Source organism: Struthio camelus, chromosome 1 (genome assembly GCF_040807025.1).
Source record: "Struthio camelus isolate bStrCam1 chromosome 1, bStrCam1.hap1, whole genome shotgun sequence".
Classification (NCBI taxonomy): domain Eukaryota; kingdom Metazoa; phylum Chordata; class Aves; order Struthioniformes; family Struthionidae; genus Struthio; species Struthio camelus.
The window spans coordinates 76,196,096-76,218,157 of record NC_090942.1 but is presented as its reverse complement, the minus strand read 5'-3'; the positions used below and the strand labels follow the sequence as shown (position 1 = coordinate 76,218,157).

The 22,062-nt window shown below is 40.7% G+C and overlaps 1 protein-coding gene across 1 annotated transcript in view; it reads right to left on the bottom strand.

Moving 5' to 3' along the window:
• IRAG2 (inositol 1,4,5-triphosphate receptor associated 2) overlaps positions 1-21,234 on the bottom strand; it is a 38,941-nt gene extending 17,707 nt beyond the window's left edge. Inside the window, exons 1-19 of the mRNA XM_068949873.1 lie at positions 20,618-21,234; positions 19,790-19,900; positions 18,823-19,003; positions 18,525-18,601; positions 18,371-18,449; positions 17,374-17,532; positions 16,066-16,183; positions 14,460-14,510; positions 13,076-13,153; positions 12,466-12,522; positions 10,246-10,305; positions 10,077-10,141; positions 9,887-9,986; positions 8,683-8,796; positions 8,312-8,413; positions 4,657-4,820; positions 3,216-3,330; positions 2,609-2,771; positions 319-380 (exon numbers count right to left, since the gene is read on the bottom strand). Coding sequence (XP_068805974.1) covers positions 319-380; positions 2,609-2,771; positions 3,216-3,330; positions 4,657-4,820; positions 8,312-8,413; positions 8,683-8,796; positions 9,887-9,986; positions 10,077-10,141; positions 10,246-10,305; positions 12,466-12,522; positions 13,076-13,153; positions 14,460-14,510; positions 16,066-16,183; positions 17,374-17,532; positions 18,371-18,449; positions 18,525-18,601; positions 18,823-19,003; positions 19,790-19,900; positions 20,618-21,212 — 2,451 coding nt within the window. The 5' untranslated portion in view covers positions 21,213-21,234. The remainder of the gene's footprint in view (positions 1-318; positions 381-2,608; positions 2,772-3,215; positions 3,331-4,656; positions 4,821-8,311; positions 8,414-8,682; positions 8,797-9,886; positions 9,987-10,076; positions 10,142-10,245; positions 10,306-12,465; positions 12,523-13,075; positions 13,154-14,459; positions 14,511-16,065; positions 16,184-17,373; positions 17,533-18,370; positions 18,450-18,524; positions 18,602-18,822; positions 19,004-19,789; positions 19,901-20,617) is intronic.
• Positions 21,235-22,062: the final 828 nt, after the last annotated feature.

The window sequence follows — 22,062 nt, the reverse complement described above, 5'->3', positions numbered from 1 at the left end:
CAAATCAAACCAATGCATCAGAGAAAGCTTCCCTAACTCCCAGTTAATACGATGACCAACAATTATTTACGGTGAAGACCAATACCACACCTTCAGCTGCAAGCTCCAGCCCAATTCTTTCAGAAGACAGGAGAAGAAAGATATTACGTGCAGACCAGCATACACAGTTCACTTTGCCTCCATAGTAATATACACGTTAGAAAAGAAGAAACCAGATGCTGCAGAATCGCTTGCAGCCCATCCCAATTACAAGTGTCCTTCAACCACAGCACCTCCTGTGCAAGGCCATTTTCGTCTCCCACCGCAGAAGCTCCATACCTGACACTGCAATCCAGTCAGTCGCCCTTTAAGCATTTTTCTCCTCAGCGCGTTAACAGTTGCTATGAAGAGATGTTTACAAGTCTTAAAGGGCTCCTTGTGACTTGCTAACAAGCAGATAGGTATTATAAGGTCTTTAAACCTGACTGCTGCCTATCACAAACCAGTTACACTTTGCCTTAGACTAGCTACCTACAAGAGTTTTTACACTTTGAAAATGCTGTTTCTTGTATTTTATTTTGCAAGTTCCACCACATAGGAAATACTGGATACTTTTTCCTCCCTGTGGTTTCTCTTATTTTGCTTTAAAGGAGAGAATTCTTCCCTATATCAGGGTTAAGGTGCAACAATTCCTTATGGAAATGGAGGATTACATTACAACTTTTTGAAAGAAAAGTATTTGTCTCTCCAGTCTGACATCCTGTTAGGAAGTTGCAAGATAGATGGGCTTTACTTCATACTTCAAACCTAGAAGAACTCTTTGCTAAAGTTTGGCAAGACCAGGGACCGCCTCTTGCAGCTTCTAGCTTGAAATAAGCCTATTGCAGCATTTACCTCGGAGGTAATTTTTTTTTTTTTTTTTTAGAAGGGGATAGGAAGGGTTGGGAAGAGGAGATTTCATTATCACTGTCACCTCAGTGCAAAAGCCAGACCAGAATCCAACTCTCAATGGCTTGTTTAGCTTTCAGTGGATGAAGATTATAGCAATTGGCAGCAAGTCATGATCGGACATCTGAAACACAGGAGGAGCTGTGCCAGGCTGACTTTGGTATGAGCAGCACCTCCCTTGGCCAACAGGTTCCCTAGTTTTTCAGCTTTTTTAATCAGCACAGGGGGTTTGGGTGGGGGGGAAGGAGAAGCAGGAAAACAGGATGAGAGAGAAAAACAGACAAACCAACACCAAGGCTTTTTAGTCAGAAGAAGCACTAGACCTGGCTGGCTTTCTCCTGGAGAAAGAATGAAAAAGGAAGAAGAAGAAAAAGTCCTCCCCACTACTCTCATCCTTGTTTCTCAGCCCTATCCTTCATAATGCCCTGTGATAACACTCTATTATTCTTCCAGAGCTCTACAGGTTTCTTGCTGTCTAGCTGCAGAAAGAGATTCCCGCAAAACACTTGAAGTCATGTAAAGCCAGAGTCTCACCCAGGATTTTGGGGGGAAGGAGGTAAGGGAAAGGGAGAGGGGTTTTTTTTTTGTTTTTGCTTTAAGCCACTGTGACATCATTCTCTCTTTTGCTTTAAGATAAAGCTTTTCCGCAAAGCAAGCTGTCTTTTCAGAGTGGGAAGGCGACAGGCTAGTTCCATTGTTTTGCCCCTTGCTAAAAAACCTCGGAGTTTAAAGGAAGTAGCAAACATGAAGGCACCATGAGACAATGCCAAAACCCAGTCACAAGTCAGCAAGTGCAGCCTGGGGCTGTTGCTACAGCACCAGTGCTTAACAGGCACTTGCTTCACTTATGCCTTGGATCTAAGACGCAGGGTCCCGTGTCGTCTTTCTACAAGACGGATCGCAGTTGCGAGTAGAGAAGTTTATAACGCGTGCGTACCTCGAGCTTTTTGCCTAGCACAAACAACAGCGCACATTGCCTTGGAAAACGCATCCTGGAGGCCAAATGCTCAGTGGTCATAAAACAGTCAAAACAGTTTCCACCAAATGACAGACATTCCAGACTTTGATTCCAGCACATGTAGCTTTTTATTTCTAAATAACTGTGTTCTTTAGTTGTCCAAGCTTTTGGGGTGCTGATGTTAATAAACAGGTGAGCCAGAAGCAGTATGAAATTTCAGTGGTTCTTTGGCAAAAAGTTGCACATGCACACACACACAGACAGTACCAATGACACGATGGGTTTCTGCCAGGGAGAACAGCCTGATACAACACAGTTATTCAGGAATACAAAGCAAACCCAAACAGCAAGCAGAAGGCAGGAAGCTTAAGGAAGAGGGAAAATTGTTAGGAGTGCGGTGGGCTATTCAGATGTGGGAACAGCATCTTCAGTCAGGAAGCGTCACCTATGGAGTTATTAATCCTTCTTCCTACTACTGAGGATGGTGTTAGGAGGCTCTGCAGGTTTGGTCCAGCCCAACACCCACTCAGAGCCCAGATACCATAGTTGCAGATCTCTTGGGGGGGGGGGGGGGGGGGAAGCGCAAAAAAACTTCCACAGCACATTTTACTGCAGGGTAACCTGAAGGTCAGTCCTATCCCACCTTGTTACAGTTAAGCCACAAAGGATTTGCCTGTTCAAAAGTAAATAAATATATGCTGGCATGTGCCAGTAGTTACTCACTTTTCTGCTCTTCCACCTTTTCCTGAAGCAACTGGCAAGTACTTGTTAAAGCTGCATTCATATCCTTCAGTTTTTGCTGCTCAGAAATGGCTTCCTCTAACCTGAATTTCAAGGACGAGGCTTCCTCGCGAGCAGAGAGAAATGCTTCAACTTGATCCTTTGCCTAAGCACAAAACAATATTTAAGAAAGAAGAAAAAAGAAAAAGTCAGCCAGGCTAGGACAAGGAGCCTCTACAGTTCATGTAAGCGAAACCAAAGTGCATCTGTTCTCTCTCAGGAAGTGATAAAGCTCCCTCTGAACTTCTGCATTTTTACATTGGGGTGGACTGTGTATGGAAGCTATTTTTGGCTTTTTTCTTTTCTTTCTTTCTTTTTTTTTTTTAAAGCCACCACAAATATGTAATGCTGCCTCTTTCATCAGCAAACTGTTGTCACCACCCCCTCAAATTTTACTTCCTCTGCTGGTTCCACTTTTGCAATGAGGTGCTCCATTCCGAACATACAATTTCCCTTCCCAAGAGCAGCAACGCATTGTGTGTAGCTTTTAAGAAAATAAGGCAAGCACATGCAAAAACACATAGAAGGAACTAACTAGATGGTCTCTTACCCGTTTGTTGGCATCCTCAAGCTGCTTTGTAGCTTTTTCTAGATCTAAACCAAGGGCTTCTGCCTGGCCAGCAGCTTCTTCTTGCAACTGTTTGACAGTTTCTATCTCACGTTGCCTGCAGAGTGCGAGAGCACAAACCACAACCGTTACTGACGTTTTAAAACAGGCATGCCTAGGAGATGGCACATGCTAATTGTTGAGGCATGCATGAAGAACCATATTCAGCTGTTGCATCTCACAGCTCCCCAAAATCCAGCAATGTTCAAATGAACATTTCATCTCATTATTTGGGAAAGCTAGGAATAAGATACTCAATTATTCTAGTAGAAATGCCCTCTAGCTATTACTGCTGCTACAAAGCTTCACCTGGTTAATCTCCCAGTGGTTCAGAGGGTATTTTACTTGACAGCAAGCAGACACCATACACAGAACTTGTGCTAAAAATGATGGCTTTCAAGCTATCCCTTGTTTTATACTGCAGAAACTCTTTCCTCATCTCTTTTCTAATTTGCCTTCAGAGGAATTCCTTCCTATTACTACCACCACAAGCAATGGCGATATAGAGAAGTAGCTTTAGGAGACCAAGTCATCAGTATTTTTATCAGCTCTTTTGTAAGTGAAGGAAGAGAAGGTGGGAGGTTGACAGCAGGTTTATTAACCACAAAAGCAGAAGAAGAGTCAGGTGCAGGAGCAGTATGACTGCTCAGCATCAGCTCTCAGGGATGACAAGCCCTAGGAAGCTGCTCATACCCTCACCCCAGGCAAAGGGGCATATGCAGATATTTATATTTGGCAAAGGATGGTGGAAGAATGATGCTGTGAATAAGCCTGGCTTGTACAGAGACAGCAAATTCAGATTAATTGTTCTAGCAGAACCAACTTGCCTAGCTGCTTTCCTGAATGGCGGAGGAGATAGGGGAGGAAGGGCAGAAGTTTATATCAGCTTGCTTTTGGTATCATACTTCTAATGTCAAAATGCATAACAGGAACTATGTGGTAATAAACTGAAATTTAAAACTGTTTAATGAGATAACCCACTGAGGTCAGGCCATTAAAAAAAATTAAGATAGTACATTGGCTTGAGCTAGGAAGTGTCTCCAAAAGCAAGGATGCTTGCAGGCCTATATTCTACAGGTCTTTGGGTTCACACACAACCAGCAGTTTAACAGTTGCACCTGTTAGATAAACAGAGTGAAGGGGGGAAAAGAAAAACCACCACACAAACTACCTTAGTCTATGGTTTTCCTGGTGCTTTTAAGACACATCTCCAAGATCATACGTTACTACATACACAAACCTTAACTCCCACATCATGTGATGTTATGCTAAAAGCAGATCTGCATCCCAAGACAGCAGACAATTTTCTTTGTGAAGCAAAGTCTTCAAAATTCAGCCATCTTTGTTCCACAAGCCATTAAAAAGCAGAACTTTGAAGAGGTACCTGGCAGAGAGCTCTTTCCTTAAGTGAAGTTGCTCTGTCTTGGTTCGCCTCAGGTTGCCTGCCACTCTAATAAAATCCTTATCTATGGATTCTTTGCATTTTTCTAAGAGATGAAGTTTCTGGATCCAAAGCTCTCTTTTTTCTTCCAGCTCTTGCTTGAGAATCTGTGAAGTTTTGAAAATGAATTGCACCATAATTAGATGGAGAGTAGAGCCATAGGGTAAACCAGAGCCAGTTACGTGATGAGAATTTCCTAGCTCCACCCTTTAGTATAGTCACCCACATCAAACACCACCTATAGTGCTACACTGTATTGAAGGTAGGGGATCAGCAGTATTTTGTAAATCTACTCGCACAACCCTTTGGTTGGGGGAAGGGCAAGAGAGAGACAACAGAGGGAGAGGAGGAAACATACAATTTGATAAGAAAGATCTTACAAAGGAGAAATAGGATTTTGTTTCATGCAAAACTGTATTTATTCCATCTAATAGCTTAATGAAACTACAGAAGTTTCATACCCTTACCTTCAGACTCCCGGCCCTGATTGGATGCTTGGAGAGATGGGCTAGATTCCCACCAAGCATTAGTATTTTTTAAGGTTAAATGGAGCAATACATAACAGTTTTCACACTTAGATCTTAAGCCTTGTGTAAGCTAGTTCGATTTGACAAGTGGATTCTGCTTTTTTAAGAAAAGTGGTTTCCAAATCAGAAGCCACTCCCAGTCTTTCTTCCTGGGAAAGACTAGGGCATGTAGACAGTCCTCTTCCTATTTGTCCCTTGTGAAACAAATGTATGGTTAACAAACGTTTATGGTAAGTAAGTACGAAAAGACAGGTGCACACATGGCACGCAAGAGATTCCTTGCGACTTGCCCTAGAAAGCCTCCATTACAAGTTGCCCAGATACAGTAACAAAAACTTATTTCATAAGGTGAAAATTCTAATAATGCCCAACTTGCAGGAAGCCCTAGAACTGTCTATTTAAATTTTCATCATTCTTTTTCCTGTAAGTCCACCTGTGCACCTGTAAGTCCATTGGCACTAATTTGAGTTCGGAATTACAGAGGTGGTGGTGGGGAAAATAAGAAACCCATACTTCAGTTGCTTTCCTGCATATCTAGGTGAAATGTATCCAAGGGTGACCCCAGTGACAAACACTTTCAGTTTTATCTCTGTTTTTGTAGTGGGGGGGGGGGGGGGGAGGGGAAGATCATAAAAATGAAGTATTCAGAAACAAAGGATGCAGCGTTACTTAACAGTGACTTGCAGTATTCAGTACTGAGAAAGAGGCGTCCAGTTCTCTTTTTCCAACCTTGTTCAGCTGAACATGCAGTTCGGAGTACTCAGCTTTTAGTAAGCACTTAACAAGAATGAAACAGAGGTGAAGTAGGAAAAAGGTTCAGATTTCTAGGATCTTCCACTAGTTCAGAGAGAGGGGGCAAAAGGTTTCTTCTACAAATATGGACCACCTTACCAGTTTTCAAGTTCTAGTCCAATGCTGTTTGTTAGCTATGCACAGAGGAGGGCAGCACATTAAGTGCCACATTACAAAAGGGGCCTGAACAATATTTTTTTTAAGATAGGTTTACTGGAACGTCATGGGATGTGAACGTGTGCAAATGCCCACATCCTGAAGATGAGTTTCTCAGCTAGAATAGGCAGCCCTAGCCGTTAGAAGTGACATGGTTTTGAAACATAAGTGGTATAGGTTTATTGGGGCACATGTGCATTGTGGCAAATTCGTATCTTCCAGCAGGAGAAGGGTGAGAAAGTCATTACTCTCACCCTTTATACATACACTTAAGTACATACACAGAGGCACACTTAAAATTTACTTGTATGTAATACAGAATATACTTTAAAACATATTAAAAACCAGCAAAACTTGTCCATTATATACCACATAAGAAACTGAGAAGGGGTGGGGGGAAGTGTTTAGGCTTCAAGTGACAGAGCAAGGTTTGAGATTTAATCCAATTTCTATAAAAAGTTTTTGTAAGGGTGGAAGAAGGTACTTTGGATAAACCAAAAAGCCCACCCCTACTGTTGTTAAGCTCTGTATACCATATTTTCCCCTTACCTATCTTGTCTTCAGCTAGCTAAAACAGTAAGTCACATTAAGTCACCTCCCATCCCCAAGGGTTTGGGTAACATGTGATCTTTTATTTTTAAGGTCATCTTGTTCTTCCTTATTAGCTCTGTTATTTATTGCGGTCAGAACAGGATTTAATTGCCATTATCAGCTCTAATACCTGTACCAAAAGTTTGTAGCTTCATACATTTAAAGGGAACACAACCTCAGCACGGATGGTGAATTAACAACCGTCTTTTGGCCGTGAAAACTTTGAAGGAGGAAGCTTCTAAGACTGAAAAGTTACAGCAGAGCACAAGCCAGCAGTTTCCTAGATTCTACCCAGAGTCATTCTGGGTGAAGAGGCTGAGAAATTCTTGCACTATTTCAAGAGGAAGCTTTCATGATTTATATTAAATAAATAAAAACACCACCTCCATCCCCCACCCCACCCAGTGAAAAACAAACACTTGCTGCAAAACTGGACTGCTCCAATGATTGCCCCTGCTGGCCCAAGAAGGATGAAGAGAGCCAACTACAATATTTTTCAATGCTAGAGGAAAAGAAGATCAACAGTCTGCTTAAAAGCAGGCAGCTTACAGCAGTGTGCAAGCTGTGTACAGTGTGTACAGCAGTACGGTCTTCTGCTATTACACAAGTGGGATGAATTTGTGTTTTAGTCTATTAAGATGAGCAAAGACAGTGTTAATTTATAGTACAGCGCAGTTTTCCAAAGCAGTGTTTCTAAAAGCAGATTAGTAGGAAGGAAAAAGTTAGAGAAAAATTACATCCAACAAGAGGAACATTTGAGAAACTCTTCTGTTACATGGGAAGGAAGGGGAGGGACAAGAGAGTTGAGTCTTGTCCGCAGACTAATGCTACCTCATGCAGAAGTTATTCTTGCCACACAGTTGCTCTGAGCACAAGTCTTAATTCTTGAGCCTCTCAAGAAGCGTGAGGAACATTAAAAGTATTATGCAAGATTAAATTGTAAAGCATGTATTTGTAGAAACTTCTCTTGAGGAGTGTCCAGCAGAAGCATAACACTGCTTTTCCAAAGAAACCAAACTCTGATGGTTTTAATTTGAACATGCAGTTATAAAGCCTTTTCCTGCTCTTAACGAAGAGGCTATCCGCTACTTAGCGCGCAAAGGAGAACGGGTGCTTGAGGCACTAGACTACAGTTTTGATGAAGGTGCATAATAGCATTTTGCACTGGCACCTATCAACGCAACTTTCATCCAGGTGCGTACAGCAGGCGGAAAAGCTTCATAACTCACATAACAGTGTTGCCATCTTCTGTCCATACTACTTGCTTCATTTATGCTTTTCTTCAGACAGTTTTAACAAAGTGAGTTTTCGCAAAAGAGAAGCCAGGAAAAGCAAGGCATTCAGGTGAACAGCTATCGTTTCTCCCCTTCCCCTCCAAGAACTTACAACAGAAGATACTTATTTCTCTCCTTATAGTCATATCTGACCTCAAGTAATACATGTAGCATGCAACAGTAAGACACCCAACCTCAAATTTTTGCACAGGTCCACTATTTCAGAGAATAGCGTGTCAGAGAAATAGAATTACTTACTACAAGCTTTCTCTCCCAAGCTTGCTGTATGTTCACATCAGGATCTTCCACCCATTGTAAAGAAGTCATAACAAGCTCCTCTGGTTCAGTAGCTTCTGCTTGCTGGAGGAAGGAAAAAAATTAAAAAAAAAAAATCAGAATAGATGTGTGGTGTGTAAAGCTGCCCAGAATTACACAGACTTTTGATAGCTTAAAGTAGGTACCAAGTAGATATTGGTAGAGTAAGTACATCCCTGAAAAAAAGATAAGCTATCCTCATTTTTTCAGACGGAAAAACTGATCTATTTGGACATCTTGGAGAAGACCTAATTAAGAGCCTGATGAAAAGAACATAGCCTCATAGCCTTATTCACACAAGCTATGCCACTGACCAGATTTTGCATAATAGCCTTAAATTTCTCTCCTGCACATTCAGGTCCTTGAAGTAAGAACAGCACTTCACGGTCCAGTGTTTCATCCAGAGATGTCCATTCAGTCTTGGTAATCTTTGAGAAGAGAAGAGAGTCAGCTAGCTTATTTTGACATCTCTACTACAGAGCAACATCAATGACATTTAGACTTTTTGGAAGTACCCCTGCATTGTATTTACCAGAAGGTCAGAGCAACTGCAAATTTGAAGCTTGTAAAGGCTTTCAAAAACATCTTGTCATGGGGATAAAACGCATGCACACACACGCAGAAAGCCAAGCTGATGAACAAACTCATAAATTTTCATGTCAGAAATAAGCAAGAGGAAGTCAGTCATCAGTTATCTTTATTCAGAAGAGGTATTATCCAGTAAGGAATAAGCGGAGTCTGTATTTACTTTACAGGTAATTCGGTGAAGCTTGCATCTTGCTAAACTACTTGAGCGGTAATAGTTGTTATTGCAATATAGGCTGCTGTGCAAACTGCAATAGGACTAAGATCTTGCCAGCCTACGCCTGGGCTCAGAGGAATGCCTCTCCTTGCCTCTTTTGAGCAATTATCCAGAGCCCACAGGAAAAATAACTGGACATGACTTTAACAGATCAGAGTCATGTCCAGTTATTACTCCTGCTGAGGGACGAGGAAATGCTGCCTATAGAGAGACGCTTATCAGAGTTTCTAAAGAACAGATTAGATGACAGAGGCTCTGCAGCCTTCTGAAGGAGCTTATTCCAGTGCTTAGTTGTCCTTTTCACTAGATTAGGCTTCAGGAAAAAAAGCAGCTTTTCCTCCTGCAATTAAAAAATTATGTCCACTGCAGGTAGCACAAGAAAAGCAGATCACCACTTTCTTCAATAATGGTCTTCTATGTATTTGAAGAGTCTCATCTCCCCTGTCTGTTCTTCTGCCAGCTAAATGACCCTAGCACTCTCAGCTTTATTTTGTAGGCCGTATTTTTTTTTTTTTTTTAAATATTTTGTGTGCTTTTCTCTGGGTTTCATCCAACATGCACAGAATGATATTGTAATCTTCACATTGTACTCTTCCATACTAGGACTAAAGGATCCTAATTCTAGGGTTATCTAACAGTCTTCAGAGAATGAGCTTTATTCTTTGTTTGCTGTCGCAATAGAACTGGGATAAGATTTCGTAAGATTTGAGTCATACCTCAGAAGCCTGAGCAAGTTCCAGCTCACAGTGCAGTGAATTTGTTCCTTCAACAATACTGCTGTTAAATTTGTACATTAATGGGAAGCTCAGACCATTCCTAAAAGAAGTAGGAAAAAAAAAATAAATACCTCAGCCCTTTTTGCCTTTCGATGAACTGTGTTTTCTGGGACTTGCTCACAATACTCACGAGATCAGCTCCTGCTGCATGTGTTGCATGTTCTCTAGTAGCTTATTTTTTTCTGCTCGCAAAGTCTAAAACACACATCAGATCTGGTTAGGTAGTCTGCCACACAGAACAAGCAGAGGACATGCACGCTTTCCTCTCACTTAGTCACAAGCTAAAGTCAGTCCCATACCTCTATTATTGAGGAACATTCCACAATGGTTGACTTCAGTTCTTTGATGTCCTGCTCCTTCTGCAAAGGTTGTGGAAGAAAACCAACCAAACAAAACCTTTAAAGCACATAACCTAATGACCTAATTGGTCTAATATTTGTAATATTTGTGACTAAGATGCTTTGTAACTCAGACACTACTATAGTCAATCCTACACCACAATGGTAAGTTGTACAATTGAGGTTTGAGCAGCAATCCATTTTCTGGTGCTTTGGCAGCTCTGATTTTCTGGGGAGAGGGGAAGGGAAGGGTGCAGAAAACGAGAAGGGGAAAGCAATCTAACCACATAAGATAAAAGCAGTTGCAAATCTGAAGGAATATAGAGTCAATTGTCTCACATATTGGCTAAAAGAAAACACTTGGAAGACTTTTTCCTGTGTAACTACTGGCGTTAAGGGGACAGAGGAATTCTTTCCAGGTGCTGTGTTTTATCTTTTACTCTCTTGATTTCTGTACCAGCAGTAGCAGACTAAACTAGACAGAAGCACTTTATTTTTGGTGGAAAGTCTAGACTATACCGTGCCTGACATGAGTTTTAATCCTAAATGACCTCTAAAATAAATTGCATTGTGTTCCTAAACAAGTTTGCTTTCATAAATTTTCATGATTAAAGGCACAGAGGGTAGGGCGCTGCAGATTAAACATCATCTAATGGAAAGTTGATAGAGAACCTTTCACACCTCACAGTAAGGCTGAGGAACTAGTAGAAGGTTGTAGCTTCCTTAGCTATGCAAAGTAGCAATCGTGTTATGTCATTATGGCAGAAGATGCTGGCACAGACAACCAGAGCATTCCTTAGAGAAAATATGAACCTGCAGTGAGAGCTCTCACCCTCTTCTCTTTTATGACTTCTTCCTCCTCCTCTTCTTAAAAAGTAACATCTGAGGTGTTTGAAAAAGGTAAAGTACATACAAAAAAACTAAGCAAATATGCAAAGTAGTCAGGTTATAGAGCAAAGTCTCCAGCTTTTTCTTGGAGAAGACAAACGACCTATGATGCTGAAGATTAAACTTTTTTCTTGTCTTTATTTTGTTAAAGTGTTTTTCATCGTTATGCGTCTTCTGCAGCTCTTGGCCAAGAAAAAGAAGGTAATTTCCAATGACCATTAGTCTTATCCAAGTTGTCTTTGGATCAAAATCTATGGAAGTTATTTTAGCTTACAGGTAAACCCTCATTCCACTGACCCTAACAGCAAGAAGCAAAATTAGTTCTCCTCACCAGTTTATTCAAAATTATGCAAACCAGCTGCCTTCACCTGCAAGCACGTGCAATCTAGTAAACCGCATTCAAAATTCCCATCTAGTCAGTAGTTGGGATAAGCTTTTCTTTAAAGGGAAAGATACTACAGATGCCAGAGAAACATTGAATCATTCAAGGAGGAAAAATTGCAGGTTTTTAAAAAAATGTTAATTCCTTTGTACCCTAAGGCTGCTTCTGGCAAAACCTGTAAAAATTGTCAGTGACAATATTTATCAGTTGCATAACACTGAAGTTTAGTACTCTTGTCACTGTCAAATTCAAACTGTAATCATTTTTGCAGAGAGCCTGACAGTCAAATATTTCACCAGCAAAGTTAGAGCATCTTCTACTAAACAGAAACTTCATTAGCTTAGAAGGCTCTTGCATAACTCATGAGACTAGAGAACGCCACGGTCCTTACAGGGCCTTATGTCTTCATGTTTTTAAAAGTCTACAATTGAAAACAACATCAGAAATGTACACTCTTCAGCAAGGTCCAGATAGTTACATCTCAGTACTGAGAACGGTTAAATCTGAGTTTCTGTGGAGTTCTGGATCACCATGTCCAGTCAGATACAAGAAATAAGCAACTGAACTAGAGGACACGAGGGGAAAAATCTTTTGCAGGTACACTCTTCTACCATCTGTTTAAGGAACTAGCCTTTAGAAGTTTCTGTACATTTTTCTGAACTCTCCTTGTTTGTTTTGTTTTAATAGGTGCTTTTTTTTTTTAAGCAAAATCCTGAAACCCTTAATTATGCTGACTCATACCCAGTTCCTAAAGTAGATGTCGCCTACTTTGAAGCCATTTATAGGATCAGGTTCTGTCATGTAAGAACATCAGAAAGAACAGCACCACAGTAGACAGCTGCGTTGGGTTTTTGGCAGTGTCCCATATTCAGTAGTTTCAGGCAAGACAACAGTAAAATAAAGCAACTAACCTGGATCAGGCTTGCCTCTTTATTCACCACAGTGCTCTCATAGATGTGTGCTTGGATCTGAGGTGTGAAGAGATTAGAGAGTCCTCTAGTCATCAGCACGTACTATGATAGAAGTCTATTACTCTATCTTACACAGAAGGGAAAAACGGCATCATGATCCCTTGTTTTGAAAGATCAGCTTCTTCTCTGAATACCTTGCACGCATGTTTCAAAGTTCAAGTCTTTCACCCAGTTAGAAGTGAAAGAAGCGTTTCAGTTCCCATAGCCACATTTGTCTCTTCTTGTCTACCCAGGCTAATAGTTTCAGCAACATCAGCCAAAGCATTATTTTCTAATATATTTCTTCAAGATGTAGGGAAAAGGTTTCCTAAAAACTAAATTTAGAGGGAAGACTAGAAACCAAGCTAATATAGACAGTCGACAGCTTCAATTTCCAGATAGCAACTTTCCTAGTCAAAGCTATCGTGCTGGCTAAACTACAATCACTCTCTAGTTCCTCAGTACAGGCTAGTTCAGGGCTGTCTACCTTACAGAGGTGGGAATTCCCCTCTGCTAGACCCGAGTAAACTATAGGCTGTCTTTTTGTGCCTCCTAAAGTTAAAACACTTACTTGAAGCTCTGCTGCAGTTTTAGACAACTCCAAAATCTTCTTTTGAAGTCCATCAGTGTCCAGGCTATTCCTAATGTTCTGAACAAGATACAGAGTGTTTAGGAACAGCAAAACAGATTGACAGCTTCTCCTAGAAGAAACTAGGCATAATGACAACTTCACCCCCAAGCTACTGCCTACTCTAAAGCAGTGCTAGCATTTATGTACATACAGAACTTTCTTGTCCTACTTCCTCTGATGTTTCTATACTTTCCAAAGTTAAGGTCTGATGCTGCAAAGGCTGGCACTACCACAGCCCCAGGGCTCTCCCACAAACACTTTGGACAAAAAGAATTTCATTGTAATTTTAGTCCATCTACAACACACATTTCTGTATCCAAGCCGCTCCTTGAAGTCAGAAGCAAAAAATAGGAGCTTATAGAATAATGTGAGCTCCATCTTAAGGCATGTCTTCACTGAAGACAAGCTTTTGGTTGAAAGGTAAAATTTTAAAGAGTGGATTAACTCAGTAACACCATCATCTCCAATGCAACTCTTTTCCGTTTAGCTGAACAGAGCTTTTCCCGTTGAAATGGTTTCTCCCCCAGTTTTCGTTTCTTCAGTGTATTGGTTGAATTAAAAGAAAAATCCCCCCAAAACCACACAATTTAAAGAACTATCAGACCTGGAAAACTAAAGGAAAGCTTTTAGACCTGCAGCAGAAGAATTATTTTTAGAAATGTGCAGTTGATCAATAGCAATTTGGATTTGCAAGCTTTTTAGAAAGACTAATCTTGAATATGGTTAACATGCAATAAGCAGGGACTACTATGCTATGTGATAACAGATTTTTGAATCTGTTTGTTATAAGTACCATTAGCAATTTTCCCTCCAAGCCTCTTGTAGATCCTTGCCCAATACTAATGGATCTATATGTGAATGGAGAAGCCCCCAGCCACCACGTTTGTTTGGAGTTACAGTTCTATGCAGAACTCCTCATTTAGATCTCAGAGAAGGGAAATGGAAGTGAATCTCAACTGAAAAGACAAAAGCATTAGGTGGAGATTGTTTTCAGTACAGAGTATATAGTTAGAGCTGTTTTAACTAGAAATATTTAGGAGTTTGCCTATCAAGCAGTGAAGGCGGTGTGGAAGAAAGCAGTTTTGTTTGTCCCCCTCATTCCATTTGCTTGGCAAATAAGGATTGGTGGTTGAGGGAAAGTCTGAAGCACAGTGCAATTTCAGGATATAAAGTTTTATAACAAGTCATTCTCGTAAAACATAAAATATTTTATTAACCTAAATAGCAGCTCAGGCTCCAAAGTCTGACAAACATTTCATTTCTTAGTGGTGAGCTTTTAGCTAGACAAGGACATATATATTTGCAAAGCCGTGATTTATTTTACCTCTTCCTGAAGAGAAGTCATTTTGATGACAAGAGACTGATTTTCTTTTTCCTTGTATATTAAAAAAAATAGTGAAAGAGAGAAAGAGAGAGAGAGATTAGTCATTATGTTTGAAAAACAGCAACTCTTAAAATAGCTGCACAAGTAATACTTTCAACATCTTTTTTTCAGCACATCAAGTTCAACATTCAAAGCCAAACTCATACAAAAAGCAGTAGAATCAGAATACGTTCAGGGCCCAGCCTGAAGCTGCGGCGGTGCGTTTTTATTGCGTCAGAGAGCGCAGTGGAACAGAGAGCACCGTGACTGGTGCGGCCCACGAACCCTTACTGATATTTGCACTTGCTAGATTCAAGGTTTGACCCCAACACTTCAAATTAGAGTAGAACTCAGACCACTAGAAGATTGGAGGGAGGTATTTAAGGCTAGAGCGTGCATGGCTAGTTATGTTCATATTTGAATCAAGGCAGATCTGGAAAGCCTATATGCCAAGCTACACTGCTTCCATCAGACAGGAATAAAGTAGCAATATCCTCCCCACATAGTGCCTCCACGGCTCAGGGAACAGTGAGAGACTTGTAAGCAGAGCTACACAGCTTCTAATGTTATTCCCCCATCTCCTGCCACCCCCTAAATCTCCTCCCTTTATACACAAAACTGCTGTAATGATTTGTGTAATCCGGGGGTGGAGGGAAGGAGCTGTACACATGGTGGAACAGGTTAGCAACAAAAACCTGTATTCTTGCTCTGTAGGGAAAGGAGTGGGGTTTTTTTTTGTTTTTTATTGCTTTGTTTTTTTAAATATCCACGATCAATAACGCACAGAGCCGTGAAACACCAGTATAAGCCTACGACAAGGAAACACAACTGTGGCACGAGCAACACGCATGGCAACAGTGCAAATCTGTTCTCCTGACGGCTTGCCTTCTGGTGGCTAGCAACACCTGCTAAAGCTGCAGCCACATCATCAGTGCTGTTACCACACTACTTTACACACATTACAGTCACACTGGCGTTGCTACATAGGCATCTGGGTGCAGTTCAGATACCCTCATGTAGGCAGCTTGCACCCTCTCAGACACTCTGAAGGATGCTGCCTGGCTTCCAGCTGTCAGCCTAGGATGGATGGTTTCCAACAGGTCCTTGTCATACCTGCCAGCCCATGCAGATCTCTCCAATAGCCTTGGATGTTTCAAAACAAATTCCTTTCTCTAGGCAGCTGAACTGAGCCTCTTGACCTCTCTGTTCTACAGAAGCCATGTGCAACACTCAAATTCCTAGCAGGACATCACAAACTTCAAATCAGATAAGGCTTCACGTTAGCGGTGTGAAAGCTGTTGTCTTCAAGTGTAATTATATACAAGATAATTAAAAGGGCCAATTTACTGTGAAAGTTGTTTCCTACACTATACCTGACAATAGTTTAAAGAGACTTCCGTGGAAAAACTTCACAGTATTTTTCTAACACTAATTACATTTCAAACTCCCTCAAAAAACCTCAGTACCTAGCGGGTACTGCTAATTTTTATGGGCTGATTAGGCATACCGCTGTTACAGCAAAGCACAAGAAGTTATACAAAATAAGCTGAGAAGTAAGATCACCTACTAGCTGTTTATTCTGGCATAGAATCTGCTGTCTCTTCTCTTCTGAGAGGTTTAGGTTGTTTTTTGCTTCTTCCAGTTCTTCTTCCAGCAATTTGGCTTTCAGCACAGAGTGCTGGATGCTGGGGGAAGGGAAAGAAATCCAGGGAAACCTCAGCAAGTTACTGTTGGTCATCAGATAGGCTTGAAGTACAAGAACAGTATTTTCAGAAGCCCCCGGGGACTCATTCTTTGGCACAGATACTAAACTTGATTATTTCTCTTACGTTAGAGTCCATCATTTCCGCATGGAAAAAGGGCTCATGGACTTGCCCTCTTATTATTTTGAGAGTGGAAGGGGGTGATAAAATAAGGGATGAAGTCCCTAGAAAAGATAGCACCTATTAAGCCTTTTTTGTTTGTTTGTTTATATCTACCTAACAACCAAGCTTGTAACAGTCAAATATGTCTGACCACCCAAGTACACAGACACTTCTTTACCGTACTTCATTGTTAACAGTTATGGAAATCACTTCAGTTTAGTTTTCAGGGATAAGCTCTGCATCATTTTATCATTTTCATGATTTGATGCTCCAGCCTATGCATGTTTTCCCAGCACGGCAAGAATTTTTTCACTGCTAGCTCTAGACAGCAGAGCAGCCCAGAGCTCAGGGTCTGACGCACACGTCCCACACCAGCTGGTGGAAGAGACTCCTGTCTTAATCTCCCCCCGAAAGACTAGGAATGGTTTGGGAGTCGGCATAACTCCATAACATTTGAATCATTTGGGTCAGATGAGAACTGTGAACTCGCTGTTAAAATAGCTGTGTACTCATGACATTGATAGGTCCCCAAGCTGCAGCCATACTAAGCCATACACTGAGACAACTTACTCCAGGTCCTCAAGGGACTAGCAAAATAGCTCTTATGTGCTCATTTTCCCACTGCTTGGCAGTGGGTGTTTGACCTAGGACTGGAACATTTCCAGCATTTGGCTGTTCTCTTGTAATATTAGGCCTCCCTCCTTGGTTTTAGTTGGATTCAGCTTTACCTAAGAGTTGTTTATACACACCCACACAACCTCAGGCAGCAAGAACCAGCCTCTGATTACGTGAGGCTGTATGATGAATGACTGATTTTATAAGAACCAGGAGGCACAGAACTTAATGCAGTCTCTGCAAGGCTTAATGCTGTGGCCAGACCAGCATTAAGTGATGAAACTTATTGCCATAAAGTACTAGTGAGACTAGAAACAAAGCAAGATTAGCCTGCTCCACAGAAAATAGGTCTGTCCGTGGCTATTGCATAGACCAGGTGCACCAAGGTCTCCCACCTTTTTATTTGTTGATGTAGATCCTCGTTATCCACCATTAACTTATTGTTAGCCTCATCCACAGCTTCCAGCGTCAGCTTCAACTTGTTGTTCTCTTCCTGAAGCTTCTGGTTGTTGTACTGCAGGTCTGCGACACAGGTTATCAAGTCAGAAGTCTCCCTGTTTCAGTAATAAAACCAGAAAAAGATGAAGAAGCTGACTGGTTCTAATTTAGGCTTTTTAAAAGTCTTGGTGCCATGCTGCACTGACTAGAGTGGTAAGCAGAGAGTTTACACAGGGCTTGTTATGCCATTGGACAAGTGCCAAGGCTGAACGGCTGCAGGACAGTACCTTAAGCCTTCGTTAATCTCCTCTTAGGCCATCACTAAGACAATAAATTAACTCCAAAAGTCCCGGAACCCTTCTCTTCCCCTGAACTATACTTTCAACTGAAACTGCAATAAGGGTTACACCTTTCTAGGATTCTTAGAAAGGAGAGGAAAGCTTCAGAAGGAAAATCTGAAGATTGTTGACTATACGTAAAACGTGAACATTATCTTTGAAAACTCTGGTGTTTTTATTAAGGACTTTGCTATTACAGAATCCAAATCATCATCATATTTATAAGAAGTGTCCAAACAAAATTAGGGACTAGAAATTCAGAAGACAATGTCTTCTATTTTCAGAGACCTAAGAACTTGGGGGAAGAGGGGTGTGTGGGGGGAATATTTTTTAAAGAGGAACAAAAACCCACAGCAAAACTCTGACCACAGGGAATTGACAAGGCAAATCAGCACAGAATGACCAAGGTATCGGTAAGGTAAGTTACTAGTATATTTTTGCTGCTAAGTAGAAGCTGTGAAGAAGAACTTAATAGCATAAAGAGTTGGTGCACATTGAGATCAGCACTAGAAACCCTGCCAAGATAGTTTTCCTGAAATAATGGTTCTGGGAATTGCTCGAGTGATGAAAGCTAGAGGTACTGACTTCTGAGAAAGCGCTACTTAAACGAGCTTACATGTCTCCTTTAGACACATCACCCCCAAAGGCCTCCAAGCTTCCTGATGTAACATTCATTCGGACAGGCATCCTTTTTGCTGAAAGACATTTTCTGGTTATAGTTTAAGAAAGTAGAGTTTTCCTGAATAAAACCAGAACAGAACGGTCTGCACCTTCAGAAATGTTTTTATGTACTTTAAATTCCAAGTCTTCCATGCTTGCTGTTGGTTCCTCAGTGGCATCATCTTCCCTGAAAGAAGCAAGCATGAAGGTTCATAAAACTAGTATGATATTGGTTTACCTACCAACTTTCTATATTTAAAAGCTTACAGTCAAAAAAAATACACTATGGTCAAAATATCTTGATGCCATCTTTGTTCTAGGGTACTGGAAATGCAAGCCATAGGAATGGTTTCTGCTCTCTTGCTTTGATGGAAGCTTTCATGAGATAAATTGGTAAAAAGCTATTACCGTTTTCTTTTACAGTCTTCAATCCACTCTTTCATGATGGCATGATATGTTTCCAGGTCCACAGAGATGTCTCTTTGATCTGGGTCAAGCATGTTGCACAGCTCTTCGAGACCACTGTCTTCTGATCCCCGACTAGTTGTATGTCTCAGATAATCAACAATCTTGGAAACTGCTACTTTTCCTAGGATAGATATAGTTATCTAAGCACCAGATTTTGAAGTCTAGCAGCACACAGAAAAAAAAAACATAACTATGAAAAAGCATGAAAAGCATGCTACTGATCTGCAGTACGACACATTCAGTCGCTCTGTAGACAAGTAAATAATCACTAAGTTCTAGCATGATCTGGGAAAGAATAGTTTACAGCTTTTATTTGTTTTTGTTTTTTTTAAATTGAAGTCGATTAAAAACTCACCTCATTTGCTATGCTACTACTTTCAGGCCTCATTGTAAGATGAGGTCAAACCCTGTCACTGACAGGGTCTTCTTCTGGATAGTTAGACTTTTTTTTTTTTTTTTAAAAAGAGGAATAAAAAAAGAAATCCTCACAGAAAAACCCATGCACAGATTTAGTCATATTTGATGGGCAACTCAGAAGAGTAACCTCTTGTTCTGAGGTTTCCTAAAGTTCATTTTTCTAACAGGAAAATACCTAACAGAAATAAACAATCATTTCTAAAAAGTCTGATAGGAAGAGGTGTGATACTTCTCCACTTCCTCCTCACTAGGATAGAAGAAAGACCAGGTTGGGGCAGGGTTCAGGGGGAAGGGAGTAAGGCAGAAGAGACAGGCATCATGCAAGAGAGGTACAGAGCTTTGCTCAGGATCTCTGACAGAGACAGCTGCCCAGCTAAGGCAGCTAATCAGTCTAAGGATATCACAGGTTGCCACCCCTCAAACCATAACGCGATCTGAGCCTTGAAAACGTATCAAGAGGAAGAAGAACATTGAAAAGCCACCGGCAAACCTGTATGCTCTAAGTCACAGGCACAGAAGATAGTAGTCAGCAGGTCTTCTTCACAAATCAAGCTCACATCATACATATCGTCAGCTTTGTACCCCAGCGACTGTTTCCATCCTATGAAGGATAAGTTTGTTACCGTCCATCTTCATTCGTTCAGTACAGCTTTCACACATCACCGCTTCTAACTACAGTATCGCCTTCATAATAGCACAAGTGGGCACGGCCTACGACAGCTTGACCGATACAGAAAATTAAGAACACAGAACAGAACTTTTATTGCAGAATATTGCCAGGAACTGTCCATAGCTGGAGCCTCAGAGTCTGGGAACTGGTATATGCATCTACTCCTATACATAGATGTGTGGGAATACCAAATATTCTTCTGCATAAAGTAAACATTTATATAAAACAGAATTTTAAGAAGCCAGCTATCTCTCCCCTCCCCTTAAGATAAGTTGGAAAAAAATCCTTATGGTTAGATTAAATTTTTTAGAAAACAATCCTAAAAAACAAATATACAAACACCAGGAAAAAAAAATCTAAACTGACATACCGTTCTACATTAACAGTAAGGTAAATTAATTAAAAACCTCCTCCCACAAAAGGAATTGTCAAATTTGAAAATATGTTTCAACTCAAGTCCTTATTTCTTCACTTTTTAAATTGACATAAATAATTTTCAGGGAAAGATTAAGGCTTTATGTAGCTCTTTTGCCGTTTTTATTAGACTGAAGTGATTCCAAAACATATTGCTATTGCTTTAAGTAGTAAAGCAATTCAGCCATGTAGGCTGAACATTCTGATGCCTAGTTTTTATTTCCAGTATTTTACCTCTTTCACCCAAAGATAGTCTCTTTGGCACAGGAGAGTGGATTACAGCACTTTCTGACTTTCTATCAGATGTCAGGAATTGTAAATTTGGACTTGACGTAAGATATTTCTGTTCATGAGACACATTTTTAGATTCAATACTTGATGACACCCATATCTGGCCCTGGGCATTAGCCTCTCTAGTTCTGAAGAGGGATGGAGAGTTGTTCTCAGTCTGGTACATTGGCATCCATGGTTTGCCAGTCTTCTCTTCACTTTTAATGATTGAATAGGTAGCATTTGCAGAACAGCAGTCAGAGATAGGCCTGAAACAAGGTGAGAGTGCCTGCAAGTCTGGAGAGAAAACACTGTCGCTACTGGGACTTATGAAATGTGGAGCAGTATTACTGTTGCTTCTAAAAGTTCTTTTCTTTAGTATTTCTTCTAGATTCTTTTTGATATTACACTGTGGACTGTCAAAGTTCCGGGACTGAAATTTTGGTATCTGCAAAGCAGGATTAGAGACTTGATCCATCATTTGGATAGATTTGATCTTTCTGCAAATACTGTCCACTGGGTTATGATGCCGTTTGTTAGCTCCATGTTCTGAAGACATTATCGACTTCTTTCTCTTGCAAAGTACCTGAGAGGAACAGACACAAGATTCAGAAAGATTAGCATAAGTGTGCTGTTTGTACTAATTTGTCCCTTCAGTAGACAGTTTGGAACTTTAGTATCAGGTTATTTGAAAATCCTTGGTCCACATACTGACTATCACAAAAGTTGTATGCGAATATACTATACACATGAACTATAACTGTTCAGCCATGACCTCTAGTTCTCCGGAGGACAGGAAGTGGTGTGGAGCTGGAATGGATGGGGAAGAAGGGAAGAAATGCTTTCTGAAATCTTGCTGCCTTGGCCCCCGACCTCCATTTTATTGTATTTAAAAATTAAAAAAAAAAAAAAAAAAACTGAAGAACCCCTGCACCAATTGACTAACTTAGATTAAAGGAAGTGCTAAGCAGCATTACCCAGCCCAAGTTACCCCAAATTAGATTTTTTATTAAAAAAAAAGTGTGTGTATATAAAGTTATTACTTTCAGTCACATTTGTACCGTGTACTTTCTTACCTAATTCCATGACTAAGTCCAACAACAACAGTTGGCCGGATATTTACCCAACGTACTTCCTATAGCTCTAGATGCTATCAGTTTCTGATCTTGTTCTGTGGCCTCCCAGCTATACAAGTCGGTTTAAGACCTTTGAGTCTGCAGCTTTTCCAATATCATCCTGTGACAGGTTTCAGAAGCTAAGGTTTAGGTGAAGTTTGCTTTTAGAGAATATTAAGACTGTCATTCTGGGCAGCGTTTTGTGAGTACTGGGTTAGGGTTAGCAAACAAGAGTTTTAGTGTTCTAGTGAGCCTACAGTCTTTCCTTTTACCAATTAACACAGCTACAGCTGT